Source organism: Pogoniulus pusillus, unplaced genomic scaffold, assembly GCF_015220805.1.
Source record: "Pogoniulus pusillus isolate bPogPus1 unplaced genomic scaffold, bPogPus1.pri scaffold_50_arrow_ctg1, whole genome shotgun sequence".
NCBI classification, from domain to species: domain Eukaryota; kingdom Metazoa; phylum Chordata; class Aves; order Piciformes; family Lybiidae; genus Pogoniulus; species Pogoniulus pusillus.
Window position 1 is genome coordinate 625,969 of NW_026974708.1, and position 14,590 is coordinate 640,558.

At 52.6% G+C, this 14,590-nt stretch overlaps 1 protein-coding gene across 1 annotated transcript; it reads right to left on the minus strand.

Annotated features, from left to right (window-relative positions):
- Window positions 1–2,694: 2,694 nt before the first annotated feature.
- Window positions 2,695–6,562, minus strand: LOC135174205 (olfactory receptor 14J1-like). The gene is made up of 2 exons (XM_064141437.1): window positions 5,944–6,562; window positions 2,695–3,188 (listed from the first exon to the last, which is right to left on the minus strand). Exons 1-2 carry the CDS (start codon window positions 6,560–6,562, stop codon window positions 2,869–2,871), a joined length of 939 nt encoding a protein of 312 aa, XP_063997507.1. The 3' UTR covers window positions 2,695–2,868.
- Between the last annotated feature and the right edge of the window lie 8,028 nt (window positions 6,563–14,590).

A 14,590-nucleotide genomic window follows, 5' to 3' on the forward strand; every position in this document is an offset into this window, starting at 1 on the left:
TTTGACTGAGATGCTGCCAGGTCTGTGCTGGGAGGGGATAAAAGTATCACAGTATCAGAGTATCACCAAGGTTGGAAGAGACCTCACAGCTCATCAAGTCCAACCCTTTACCACAGAGCTCAAGGCCAGACCATGGCACCAAGTGCCACGTCCAGTCCTGCCTTGAACAGCTCCAGGGACGGCGACTCCACCACCTCCCCGGGCAGCCCATTCCAGTGTCCAATGACTCTCTCAGTGAAGAACTTTCTCCTCACCTCCAGCCTAAATTTCCCCTGGTGCAGCCTGAGGCTGTGTCCTCTCGTTCTGGTGCTGGCCACCTGAGAGAAGAGAGCAACCTCCTCCTGGCCACAACCACCCCTCAGGTAGTTGTAGACAGCAATAAGGTCACCCCTGAGCCTCCTCTTCTCCAGGCTAAACAATCCCAGCTCCCTCAGCCTCTCCTCATAGGGCTTGTGCTCAAGGCCTCTCCCCAGCCTCGTTGCCCTTCTCTGGACACGCTCAAGCATCTCAATGTCCCTCCTAAACTGGGGGGCCCAGAACTGAACACAGTACTCAAGGTGTGGTCTAACCAGTGCAGAGTACAGGGGCAGAATGACCTCCCTGCTCCTGCTGGCCACACCATTCCTGATGCAGGCCAGGATGCCACTGGCTCTCTTGGCCACCTGGGCACACTGCTGGCTCATGTTCAGGTGGGTATCAATCAGCACTCCCAGATCCCTCTCTGGCTGCTCTCAGCCACTCCAGTTTGTACTGGGACAAGGCTTGGTCTGTCCTTGGAATGCTTAAAGGGACACTGTTAGAACTGGGACAGGGCTCAGACCATACTGGGGTGGGCTCAGATGTGCAGTTGGTACTGTAATGGACACAGGCACTGCTGGAAGGGGACAGGGGATCCACTCTGCACTGAAGGGAGACCCAGTCAGTACTGGGAGGGCATCAGTGGAACCAGGTCATGCTGGGACAAGGCCAGGGCTGTGCTTGGAGATGTTGATGGGACCCAGGTTGTGTGAGCCAAGGCCCAGTCAGTACTGGGATGGGCTCAGGGTGTCCAGTTTGTGCTCTGGCCAGAGCCAGTCTGCCCTGGGAGCAGAGCAGGGCATGCAGTTTGTGCTGGGCCTGGGCCAGGCTGTGCTGGGAGGGGTTAAAGAGGCTGAGTCTGCAGGAGGAGGAGAGCCCAGTGTGAGCTGGGCTGGCACTGGGGAGGTCCTGTTGGCACTGCAGTGAGGCCCAGGCTGTGCTGGGGTGCAGTGAGGGTTTGCAGGGGATGTGCTTTGTCCTGGGCTGGGAGCCAGATTATGCTGGGAGATGGGAAACAATCCTCTGTGTGCTGGGAGGAGGCCACAGCTGTGCTGGGAGGGGTTCAGGAGATGCTGCTTGTACTGAGGTGACTGGAATGGAGAGAGGGTGCTGGTGGAGCACCTGGGTAGAATGACTCTTTGTTCCCCAATGTGCTTAGGTGGTCACAGTCTGTTTATTTCTGGTGTCACAGACACTTAGATGCTTTCCTGCAAGACTGAGATTGGTTACGTGTGGAGGGTGCAGGGTTACAGGTGAGGCACGGATTGGGTTGTACACAACAACACTCTACAGGGGCAGCCCCCAGGCTGGCTAACTCTGCCCACTGCAGCTGTGTGTGGGGTGCTCACTGCTTACAGTTTGGTTTCCTGAGCCAGAGACAGGCCCAAGGACACTTCCCAGCACAGGTTGCTCTTGTTCATCATTTCGTGTCCTCTGCTAGCAAGAGTCTCTCCAACAAGAGGGGACCCCAGTTGTACTGGGTCAGGTCTGGTCTGTACTGGGAATGGACCAAGGGATGAAGTTTAGAGCAAGCTTTGCCCAGTCTGTGCTGGGAGGGGATCAGGGATACAGTTCCCACTGGGACAAGGCCTGAGGTGTACTTGGAGAGATTAAAGGGTCCCTGCTTGGACTGGGACAGGGCCCAGACTGTGCTGGGTGTGTCCTGTTTGTACTGGAATGGATGCAGTCAGTGCTAGGAGGGAGGCAGGGGATGCACTCTGTACTGGGATGGGACTGGGAGGATTTTGGGAGAGGGCAAGAGGATCCAGATTGTTCTGGGAGGAGGCCACAGCTGTACTGGGAGCTGTTCAGGCTCTGCTGTTTTTACTGGCAAGGGACACAGCCTGCTCTGGGAGCGTGGTCACATTACTGACTTTGCCCTTGGAAGGAATTCATTTGACACTGGCACCTATCCAGGGCTCCCAGTTTGTTCTGGGGTGGGTCTCAGGCTGTACTGGAATGGGATGAGGAGAATCAGTTTTTGCTGGGACAAGGCCAAGTCTGTACACTGAGGGCTTCAAGGGACTCTGTTGGGACTGGGAGTCTAAAGTGGGATGGGATCAGGGCATCAGGGAGGGGTCAAGGTATGGAATTGGTATTGGGATGGATGGAGCTGGTGTGGGACAGGGTCAGGGAATCAGTTTTTACTGGGCTGAGGAAGAGGTTGTACCAGGAGGGGTCCAGGAGATCCAACTGGCACCGGAAGGAGCCAGTCTGTGTTAGGAAGGGGGCAGGGGGTACAGGGAGTGCTGCTGCCTGGCAGTGCTGCTGGGCTGGGACTCTTTTCTCTGCCAACTCTGCACACAGGAATTGTCCCTGGAGCTCCAGAAAACTCTTGGAGGAAGGATCTCAGGAACAGAAATGTTACTGAAAGGTCCTTTTGTTGGTTTACCCAAGCAAGGATCAGAGCTCCTCCTGCATAGACTCTCAGTCAGAAAAGCCAACACAGAGGGAACAAGAAAGGGGAAGGAAACAGGATTAAAAGTCCACCACAAACAGCAAACACCTGAGAAGCAGACTGAGCCTGCACTGAGTGACACCAGAACTGCCCTGCAGCAGAAGAGAAACAGTTTACTGCTTCTGAAAGCATCCAGTGAGCAGCTTGCTCAGGGCATCCTTCAGCTCCTGGTTCCTCAGGCTGTAGATGAGAGGGTTCACTGCTGGAGGCACCACTGAGTACAGAACTGACACCACCAGATCCAGGGATGGGGAGGAGATGGAGGGGGGCTTCAGGTAGGCAAACATGCAAGTGCTGACAAACAGGGAGAGCACAGCCAGGTGAGGGAGGCAGGTGGCAAAGGCTTTGTGGCGTCCCTGCTGAGAGGGCATCCTCAGCACTGCCCTGAAGATTTGCACATAGGACACCACAATGAACACAATGCAGCCAAAGACTACACAGGCACTGGGCACCAGAAGCCAAACCTCCCTGGGGTAGGCTGTGGAGCAGGAGAGCTTGAGGATCTGGGGGATTTCACAGAAGAACTGGTGCACAGCATTGCCCTGGCAGCAAAAAAACTCATCAAGCCCTGGCATGTAGAAAAAAAATTAAACCTTTAGGTCAGTCAATCCCAAAAGGGGAAAAAAAATTGTTAACATATCAGTTTTACCCTGGTAGGACCAGTCACAAACTTAGCATTCTTACTCCAATATACCATTACAATTAACAAGCACTGAACATCTTATCCAGTAACCTCTAGGATCCAGTGCAGTCAGAAGGATAAAAACATCATCAAGATCTACATCAGTAACACACAGGTAGCAAGACACAAAATTGTGAATCTGTCACTTTAAGGAATCAAGGCGCTGAGAAAGTGCAGGGAGAGGGGGGTCCAGGTGAGCCACGCTCATTGCACACGGGGGGAGGGAGGCGGGGGGGGCCTCCCAGTCCCGCAGGGAAGGAGGAGGGAATGGGGGTGGGGGGTGTGTGTATGTGTCCCGCGGAGCCGGCGCCAGGAGGGGGCAGGGTGCGCACCCCCAGCACCAGGCTGTGATCCTGCGGGGGGGGGCGGAGGGAGGGGGTGAGCTGCGCTGCTCCGGCAGGCGCGGGGGGAGGGGGGGGGGGGCGTGTGGGCACGAAACCAACAACCGAGAACCAGCCCCGAAACTCCCAAGCCCCACGATGCAGCCCGAGACCAAGGTGGGGGGGTGCAGCTGGCGAATCCGGCGGAGGGATGCCCCCTCCATCTTGCAGCCAGGAGGTTCTTGTGTTCTGCGAACTTTATAATGCGATTCAAAGCGAAGGAAGAAAAACCTCCATCGGTCACAGAACACGCTGAATGCAAACAGCCCAGCCCCCTGAAGCCCAGACAGAGACCCAGCAGCTCCCCAGAACAGACCCACCGCCCCTGCAGGAAAAGCGTCTCACAGGTCCCACTGTCAGTGAGGGATGGATTATACTCAGCCGCCTCAGGGAGGTCTTTCAGACGCTTCGACCTGCAGGGCTTCGTCTTTCCTGAGGGCGGTCTACAAAGCGTGGGAGATGGCAAGAGCGGATCTCCAGAGGAGGATGAAGCACCCTCTGATGCAGACTCGGTCACTTCTTCCTCTCGGACGTCATCTTTGCAGCTGAGAAGTTAACTTGAACGGACTTTGAGACACAGTTGCAAACAGCAGTCCCTGGATAGCGGCAAAAAATTCCTGAAACACCTCTGTGGCTTCCATCACGCTCCCCAGTCTGACTCTAAGGCAAATCTAAGAGTCTTTAGAAACAACATTTATGGGGTTTTTTTCAGGATTTTTCCCACGGTCTCCCAGACAGACTGCTTCGAAGGGCCACCTACTGCAGCGATCAAGAATCGCTCCTTTTGGCCAGCAAAAGTAGAGCCTTCGACATCTCATAAAGACAGCTACTCATAGAGGAGTTTTTTGGGGGGCCTCCCACCACTGCTTCTCTGAGCGTGGACCCCATGACCCCCTGGCTGTCTACCTTGGATAGGATCAGAGTATCTCTGGATGCGTGCACATCTTAACCCGATCCCCGGCGCAGGGACCGCTACGGCCGGTTCTGCTGCTCCCCGCTCTCTCGTCAGCATTCTTCATACTCCCACAAGTGGAATCTTCAGCTGCGGAGGAAGGCCAAGCCTCTCTGTTCCGTGCACCTTAGGGGGTCAAAACCCACTGTTCAGTGCACCAGATGTTGCAGGCCGCACTGCCTGCTATCTCTGCCTGCTGCAGGACTGCAGTCAAGGCCTCACAGGCCAATGTGGCCAAGCCCAGCTACGAGGGTCTCCAGACGATTCAATGTGAACTACGCAGAAGCCAGTTCTATTCATGTACCACTCAGCCAGCAGAGCACAGGCCTACATTAGCAGAATTAGTCAGGGACAACCCAGCACACCTGCATGCATGCACACCTTGGTATTCTCGTTAGCAAAGTCCCCATTACCTATTCCTTCTGAGACAAGGTGGCCAGCTGCTTGTGAGAACCAAGGTCTGCTATTGCAAGGATCTGCCTGTTGTCATTTCTCTTCGCTCCATTCCCACAGCTCTCCTGCACCTGCAACCCATAACTCTTCTGCATTCTGCATTCCCACAAAAGCTGGAGCAGTTACAAAGATGTTTTCATTCCCCACTCCTTCCTGCCCTGCTGAGGGTGGATCTCAGACAAAATGCTGATTGTGGTTAGACACACAGAGAATGTGGCAGGTGGTGGACACAAAGTCTTTGGGTCACACAAGATGGGGGGACACTGAAGCAGGAGAGAAAGGGCAGTGGGATTTGTGTGCAGACTGAGCATCCCAGATTGAAAAAGGTTAACAAAAGGCAAAGAAGGAAAGACAGCAACAACCTCTCATGGCATCCATGGGCAGACATTTGAAGAGAAATGATGGAAGTCTCTTGCTGCTTAAAAATGTCCAAACAGTTTTCTCAGGGCATCCTTGAGCTCCTGGTTCCTCAGGCTGTAGATGAGAGGGTTCACTGCTGGAGGCACCACTGAGTACAGAACTGACACCACCAGATCCAGGGATGGGGAGGAGATGGAGGGGGGCTTCAGGTAGGCAAACATGCAAGTGCTGACAAACAGGGAGAGCACAGCCAGGTGAGGGAGGCAGGTGGCAAAGGCTTTGTGGCGTCCCTGCTGAGAGGGCATCCTCAGCACTGCCCTGAAGATCTGCACATAGGACACCACAATGAACACAAAACAACCAAAGAATAAACAGACACTGAACACAATAAGTCCAGCTTCTCTGAGGTAGGTTCTGGAGCAGGAGAGCTTGAGGATCTGAGGGATCTCACAGAAGAACTGGTGCACAGCATTGCCCTGGCAGAGGGGCAGGGAAAATGTATTGGCTGTGTGCAACAGAGCATTGAGAAAGCCACTGGCCCAGGCAGCTGCTGCCATGTGGGCACAAGCTCTGCTGCCCAGGATGGTCTCATAGTGCAGGGGTCTGCAGATGGCAATGTAGCGGTCGTAGGACATGACTATGAGAAGACAAAACTCAGCATCAACAAGGAATATTAGGAAGAAGAGCTGGAGAACACATCCTGTGTAAGAGATGACCCTGGTGTCCCACATGGAATTGGCCATGGATTTGGGCACAGTGGTGGAGATGGTGCCCATGTCAATGAGGGCGAGGTTCATGAGGAAGAAGTACATGGGGGTGTGCAGGTGGTGGTGCCAGGCTATGGTGGTGATGATGAGGCTGTTGCCCAGGAGGGCAGCCAGGTAGATGGCCAGGAAGAGGCAGAAGTGCAGCAGCTGCAGCTGCTGTGTGCCTGCAAATGGCAGGAGGAGGAAGTGGGTGATGGAGCTGCTGTTGGACATTGCCTGCCTCTGGGCATGGAGCACTGCTGGAAAAGGAGAAGACATCCACGAGTTAGGGCAGGCTGCTTTGTTCCTGTCCTCTGCTGGCTCCCAAGGAGTGCTGTTCAAAATCACTTCTCTCTCTCTGGGGGGGGTTCTTCACTCAGCTCTTTGTGAGCTCAGGTTTGTATGCTGAGTGAGGCCACATTTGCTGAAGGGGTCACAGGTACTCGTCTTTGCCACTGTTCTCAGCCTGCTTGAGAACCTTAAGAGATCAAATGTCTCTCTGTGTCCTAACACAGTCAGCAGAGCTGAGCTGCCCACGAGTGACCTGCTGCTCACCACACAGCTGCCCTGTGCCTGTTACACCTCCCTGTGCTGAAGGATGATCTCACTAACAATGTCCTTGAAGATGAACCTGGACTTTTGTGAGCCCAGAGGAGTCTGGGTTCAAAGTCTATTTCTCCAGCATCTCCTTTCTTTGCCTGCGCAGCAGAGCAGAGCGCTGCAGAGGGGTGGCCTGGCTCTCTGTTGCCTGGAGCAGGTTAATGCACTGTAACAGGTTCATCTGCTTGTTTCCTCCCAGCAAAGAAGTGACACACACAAACCCTAAGTTGAGACAAAGAACTGAGATAAAGAATTTGATGCAGATGAGACACAATAATGCAGAATGACCTGAGCCTATCTGCACACAAAGCACAGCAGGAAACAGAAGCAAGCAGCAGCCAGCAGCTAAGCCCCTACAGCCCTTCCCCTCATGCTGCCATCCACAAGGAAAAGTGAGCCAGCACCCAAACCCCAGAACACACAAGCAGCAACCTGGACAGGAAGCCTCTCACCCAGCTCAGCAGCAGAGGACCAACCCAAGGTATTTTAAGGACCCCTCTGGAGGCTTCGGTGCTGAGTTCATGAACCTCAGAGACTGAAAAGCTGAAGAAACCTCTCCAGAATTCAAAGTCAGAGTCAAACTCTAAAGTTTCTTGGAGTGTTAATGGGTCCCATGGAGGGACACTGGAAAAGTGTCCCCAGTGCCTGCTTAGAACAGCAGGAGGCAGTGGATGCAAGGGAAGCATCCCTGGAGGCACTGAAGCACCTGCAGGGGCTGGGCAGAGCAGAGAGCTGGAGGCAGAGCTGACAGGTCAGGACAGCAGCTAAAGGTGGCTCTGATGCTGAGCAAACCTGGAGGGGTTTCATGAATGCAAAGGGCCAAGCCCTGACCCCCAGCCCCTGGCAAAGGAGATCCTGTCCCTCACCTGTGCCTCTGGCCTCTGCTGGACGCAGTGAGGAGTGAGGGTGAGCAGTGAGCAGGGCAGGACATTCTGTGACACTTTGTGGCCTCCCCAAGAGGGAGCAAGGAGGAAAGCAACTGCAGAGCCTCAGCAGAAGCTTCTGCTGGCAGCATCTCTGCATCAGACACAGCTTGTGCTGAGCAGATGCTGCAGAGTCTGTTCCTTGGCAGCAGCCTGGGGCAGGCTCTGCTGTGCTTTGCTTGCCCAGAGACAACTCCTGCTGGAAAGTAATGAAATGTTCCCCTGCAAAGCATTTTGAGCAGATGCTTCTCAGAACAAAAACCTCTCCAAGTAGCTGCAGAGCTCTTGGCAAGCACCAGAGGCTAAGTTGTGGCTCAGCAGTGTTTTAATGAGCCCCATGGAGTGTTTGGGGCTGAGTCCATGCTCCTCAGGTGCTGCCAGCAGCCTGAACAAGCCTCTCCACAAGTGCAAATCAGAAGCAAACCCCAAAGTGCCTTGAAGCATTGATTGGCCCCACTGAGGGTCGTTACTGACAAAGTCTCCCAGGCACTCCTTAGAGCAGCTCATTGAGGCCATGAGTGCAGGAGACAAAGGCAGAGTGCAGGGCAGAAACCCTTGGGCTTGGCTTATGGAGCAGAAAGGCCAAGCCCTGACCACAGCCCTTGGAATAGCAGAGCCTGAAAGCCTCCAAAAAAGTTTCTTCTCTAGGCCTCAGTGGCAGAGACAACTGCCAGAGCCAAGGGGAGAGAGCCCTTGGTCCTGTTAGGCTTTCAGCCTGGCCAGAGCCCTTGGCCATGCCTGCTGCAGCCTGTGCTACACTGTCCCATGCCTGCAGCTATTCCCCTTCAGGCTCTTGACCTCCCATCTTGCTTCCCCACCCAGCTCTCACCCTGACATTCCGACACCTTCACTGAGGTGTCTCTGCTCTCAGAGGCCATTCCTTGAGACCTCTGGGTGACCTCATCCCTATCAGGCCTGCCCTCTGGGTGACATTTCTTTGTCTTAAGTCCAGTCTGAACTTTCCCAGTTGCACTTCCGTGAGATTTCAGTCTCTTCCCACTACCCAGAGGAGCTTCATCACCTCTGACCCCACCCTTCAGCCATGTGCACACTACTGTTGCAGTGCCCTGAGCTCCACTCCCCAGGCTGAAGCAGCTCAGGTCCCTTAGCGTCTCCACAGAAATGTCAGCCCCCATCCTGGCAGATCTCTGCAGCCTCTTCAGTTCCTCCCCACTCCTTCAGACTGGAGAACCCCACACCCAGACACCAAGAATGCAGATGTGGCCCCAGCAGTGCTGAGTCCAGGGGAGGACAACCCTCGTGTCTGGGTGGCCACACTCCTGCTGCCACAGCCCATCTGCACTTGGCCTTATTCACTGTCTGCAGACTTTGCTCCATCCCAGGGCATTGGAAATGGTCCCTGAAAGACACTGTGGTGCCTTTCTGACTGGGGACAGAATAACCAGAATCTCCAGCTCCAACCCAACAGGAAACCAGTTTGTAATGGGATGGGGCCCAGTATGTCTGGGAGTGAGTAAAGGGATACAGATTGTGCTGGGAAGAGTCTCAGTCCAGTGGTTGAAGGGCTTCAAGTGGTGTACCCTTTAACATGAGTAGGCTCAATCTGTACTGGGTGGAGTCTGTTATCTGGTTTGTATTGGGAAGGATGTATTTGGAACTGGGATGGGGCCAAAGCTTCCACTTTGCTCTAGGACAAAACCATGTCAGTAGTGGGAGAAGATCAGCAGGTGTAGCTTACACTGGGATGATCTCTTGTCTGTACTGGGTGATGCCTTTGGATCCAGTTTGTTCTGGAACAGGCCTCCGACTATACTGGCATGGGATCAGGAGGAGCAGTTTGTACTAGGAGAAGGCCAGGCTGTCCTTGAAGGGGTTTAAGGCTTCCTGTTTGGAGTGCAATGGGGCTCAGTCTGTTCTAGGGTGGGACCAGGAGCACTAGTTAGCATCTGGGTGGAGCCTAGTCTATACTAGAGGGGCTCAGGGTATGCAGGTTGTACTGGGAGGTGGCCCAGTCTGTGCTGAGATGGCATCAGAGTATCCAGTTTACACGTGGAGCGATCCAGGCAGGATGTGGTGCAGTCTCAGCACGATGTTAGCTGGCCACACAGGCCTATCATGTGCAGGCATCCAGGGTCTGCTCCTGGTAACTGGCAGCAGTGGAGTTTAGCAGGCAAGCAATAAGGCAGTGTGCAATAGCAACACGGGTGGGCACAGCAGAGAGAGCAGGCAAAGAGCAGGGGAGCAAAAGCAGGTTGTTCATCTGCGTATCTCCTTTTATCAATGTGGGCTGAGATTAATTGCCCTTTGGAGGCAGAATAGCCAATCAGAATGGCAGTTAGCCAAACCTTGCCATATTAGGCTAAGCCACAGGCTCACTTTTCCCTAATTTGGGAAAAGCACAGGCCTTGCACTGGGCAGGCACAAGCTAAGTGCGTGTACCTTATATCACAGGGCCCTCGGCAGGCCAGGCTCAGTGGCTACAGGTTCTTTTGTGTCCATTTCCTGCATTTACCTCTCTGGTGGGGCAGGAAAACATGCCTAGGCAAGGCAGAACATCTATAAGCCTGTTTTGGGCCTATCAGGCCTACCACAACAGGAAAGGGCACACCAGAACCTCCAGGTCCAAGTCAATAGGGAACAAGTTTGTACTGAGATGAGGCCCAGTCTGTCTGGGAGTGAGTAGGGGGATACAGATTGTGTTGGGAGGAGTCTCAGGGCTTCAGGTGGTATAACCTTGAATGGGAGTAGACACAACCTGTACTGCGAAGGAGTCTGTTATGTGGTCTGCACTGGGGGTGCAGTGCATCCCAGTGAATTTGGAACTGGGATGGGGCCAAAGCTTCTACTTTGCTCCAGGACAAAACCATGTCAGCACTGGGAGGAGATCAGGAGGTGCAGCCTGCACTGTCCGTACTTGGTGATGTCTTTGGATCCAGCTTGTTCTGGGACAGGTCCCCAAGTAATATCTTGCTCAGTATTGCTCTATGAAATGCAGACAGGCCTCAGGCCTGGGCTTGGAAATGGGAGCTTAGGGTAACAAAACAGGCTCAAGGGCTTTAAGGTGACATTTGCCCCTTTTGAACTTTGTTCATTTCATGCAGAGGTCTGAACTCTTCCCACAGACGTCCTTGCTCTGCCCTGTTCTAGTCGTCCTGACACAGAACATCACTCAACATGCACTGGCTTTTGACAGACAGGCAAACAAAGGGGAACAAACTCATCCTTAGTGGCCCAACCAACTTCTTGAGACTGAAGCCCAAGTTAGGAACCCACAATGACAGCCAGTCCCAGACTGCTGAGAATCCCCAGATGGAAGTGACCTCGAAAGTTCATCCAGGCCAAACTCCCTGCCAGAGCAGGATCTCCTATACCAGATAACCCAGGAAGGCATCCAGACAGGTCTTGAATGTCTTCAGAGAAGGAGACTTCACAACCCCCCTGGGCAGACTGTTCCAGGGTTCTGTCACCCTCACAGTGGAAAAAATTCTTCTTTGTGTTTCCATGGAACTTCCTATGCCTCAACTTCCACCATTTCCCTTGTGCTGTCATTGGGCATCACCAAGGAGAGCCTGGCTTCAGCCCCTGGGCACTCACCTTTACATCTTCATAACTGTGAATAAGGGCAGCCCTCAGGTTCCTCCTCTCCAAGCTCCAAGCCCCAGCTCCTCAGGCTCTCCTCATAAGGAAGATGTTGCACTGCCTGCAGCAGCTTTCTGGCTCTGCACTGGACTCTCTCAAGCAGCTCTCTGAGGTCCTTCTTGAACTGAGGGACCCAGAACTGCACACAGTACTCGAGATGCAGCCTCACCAGGGGCAGGAGAACCTCTTTTGACCTACTAACCACAGTGCTTCTAATACACCCCATGATGTTCTGTTGTGGAGGGGTATTCCATCACCTATGCCAATTTTGGCAGAGAGGAGAAATTAATTTGGGTGAGATATATTATATAAAAATATATATTTATTAAATTCAATATTCTGAACTCTGCCACCCCCAACCACTGTATATTAATATTAAAAGGATTGTACACAGTTACGAAAACATTCTAGGATAAAATATGCACAGTAACTTATTAATAACCAGCAAACATTCAAACTATAAACAAAGAGAGGAGTTTTCCCTGCGGCAAATACCGTTTGGGGTCTATATGCTATCTGCCCAGCAGTGGGCTGAAAACTGATTCTGCTCTGTGGCAAAGGCAACAGATATTTACAGACATATTAAAGCATTTACTCACAACTCATTAATCAATAATCACCCTCCAGGGCTACATCATGGCCTATGCCTAGTGTCCAGACTTCAGGGGAACTTTGCCTGTGGACTTTGAGGCTGGAATCCTCCTGGCTTGAGGGGAAAGGATGAATCTTCCCAGCTTCTGGAAAAAATGATGGTCTCTGATCTGGTTCTCCTGGCGAGGGATGCAATCTCTGCCTTTGTGCTGCTGGCTTCTTCTGGATGCTTTGTCCAGGGATACGTAGGCAGGCAGGATCTCAGGTGCAGGAGTTGGAAGTCGTGCAGGCTGAGCACAGTTCTCACGTGACTAGCAGACCGTGTGTGCAGACAATCCAGACTCTGCTTCCTGGTTATCTCAGTGGCAGTGGTGCTTATGAGGCAATGATAGGCAGCGGGCATGCAACGTATGCGTGGCTGCTGGGAGTCCGAGCTCCATAGGTAAAGGCAATACAGGATCTGGTCCTGATAACACAGTAGCATGCAGATGTGCACAGCTGGCTAGGAGACTATAGGCTCCACATATATAGATAGGCAGGCTTAAGCGAGCTCTGCAACTAAGGTATGCAGGCAGGGGAGTCTGAGCTGCATGTGGGTCAGAGCATGAGGGTCTGAGCATCTGAGCCAGGCAATGGAGTCTGAGCGTGCAGGGGTCTGAGCACGTTGTTTACCTGTGCACCCCTATTTATTGAATGTGCACTGAGATTAATGATCTCTTTGGCCACTAGAATGACCAAGCAGGTTGGCAGTCAGCCAAACCTTACCATAATAGGCAAAAGGCACTTGCCTGGACTTTCCCTAGATATGGGAATCACATGGGCCTACACCAGGCAGACATGAGCTGGTGTGTGGGGGCTTACACAATGTGTTTACAACCAGGGGTCCTGGCAGAAAAACATGTCCAGGCAGGGCAAGGCATAAATAAGCCTATTTTCGGGCCTACAGGCCCTCCACAACATGTTCTTGGCCCTCTTGGCCACCAGAGCACACTGCAGGCTCATGGTCAATGTCCCATCCACCAGGACCCCCAGGCCCACTGCACACCCTTAGTGTTTTCACACTAAAGTGACTTTACTTCAGCAGCCAATGTCTGCTAATCAGTTAGAAGGGTTGCATCTCTGGGTACATGGCAGCCATTGTGAGAGGCCTCAAGTCAGTTGACTTCCAGTTTCAGCTGCACAACCATTAGCAGAGTCAGTCTGCCTTTGGCTGTCTGTGTCCTGGGCAGGGGGCTTCAGGTACTTCACAGGGTGGTGAATCCTGTAAAGCAAACCCAAACCTGCATTTGCAAGTTCAGACCTGTAAAGCGGTGCTTAGGGTCGAGCCAGGGTAGACTTCAGACTGACTTCCGTGGTATTATTGTGCATTAACTTCTGACACAGCTTTGCAGCCTCTTGCTGCAGACTGCCAGCAAGGCTCTTTGCAAATGCACCTTACTTAGGCCTTGAATTGTGCCATTGTTGCTGTTGTTATGTTTTGGCTGAACACAACACATGGTGCTTGTACTGCTGTGATTGCAGTGGCCTGCTTCCATCCCCTGCCCTTGTTGATGCACATGAGGGAGGCACTTGCCCATAATGCCACGAAACGTTCTGCAGTTCTCCGCTTTCACTTCTCCGCCCTTTTGTGACTGCAGAATAGCTCAGGCGATGACTCTGTGTGTCTGTGATCTCTCTGGCACCTGCAGTGGCATGTGTCAAGCTACTCCTTACCAGCACCAAGTCTTTATTTCTCTGCTCTAGAGAGCTACAGCTAATAGATTGTGTTCCTAATGAAATCTCAGTGTATGTTTGAAAATTAATCCTTTAGCTTGTGCCAGTTCACTGCCATAGAAACTCTTCTGTTTGCTAAATGCAAGCATAATCCTTATCCTTAAGTGTGGAGAGATTTTTGCTAACAGGACATGAAATGATAAACATGAGCAACCCATGCTGGGAAGTGTCCTTGAGTCCATCTTGGACTCAAGATACCAGGTGCTGGGTGGAACCCCCCACATGCAGCTGCAGGGGGTGGAGTGCCAGCTGCATGTGGGCAGAGTTAGCCAGCCCAAGAGGGCTGGGTTAGCCAGCCCAGGGGCTGACCCCGTAGAATGTTATTGTGTATTACCCTATCCACGCCATGCTTGTAACCCTGGACCAAACATGACCTATCCATATGTACCAATCTTAAACTAAGTTAGCTGTGCACACCTCTTGCAAGAAAGCATAGAACTCACCACAACACAGAAATGCAGTGGAGAATGACATCTAACCATATTGGTGACACAAGAGTCATTTTATCCCAGATGCAAGGCCGGCACTTCAGCACCAGCATTGATAGAAGGGAAAGACCAGAAACATTCTCTGATATCCCTACTCTAAACTCTCTACTCTGCCTCTGCCCAAACCAGAAACTTGTATTAAACTGGAAAGCTACCTTAAAACTGAAACTTCAAATCAACTTCTGAGAAAGGGGGGAAAAGATTTTCCATTGTGTAGAGCAAGCTAGGAATGGTGTGCAGCAAAATTCCTACAGCATTCCAACTGCAAGGGAACCATGGGCCTGGGA

Coding starts and splice junctions, on each gene's coding strand:
- LOC135174205 (XM_064141437.1), bottom strand. CDS start 6,562: ATGTCCAACAGCAGCTCCATCACCCACTTCCTCCTCCTGCCATTTGCA. Junction 3,189..5,943: donor CAGTGTCTGTTTATTCTTTG/GTTGTTTTGTGT, acceptor GTGCCTGTGTAG/TCTTTGGCTGCATTGTGTTC.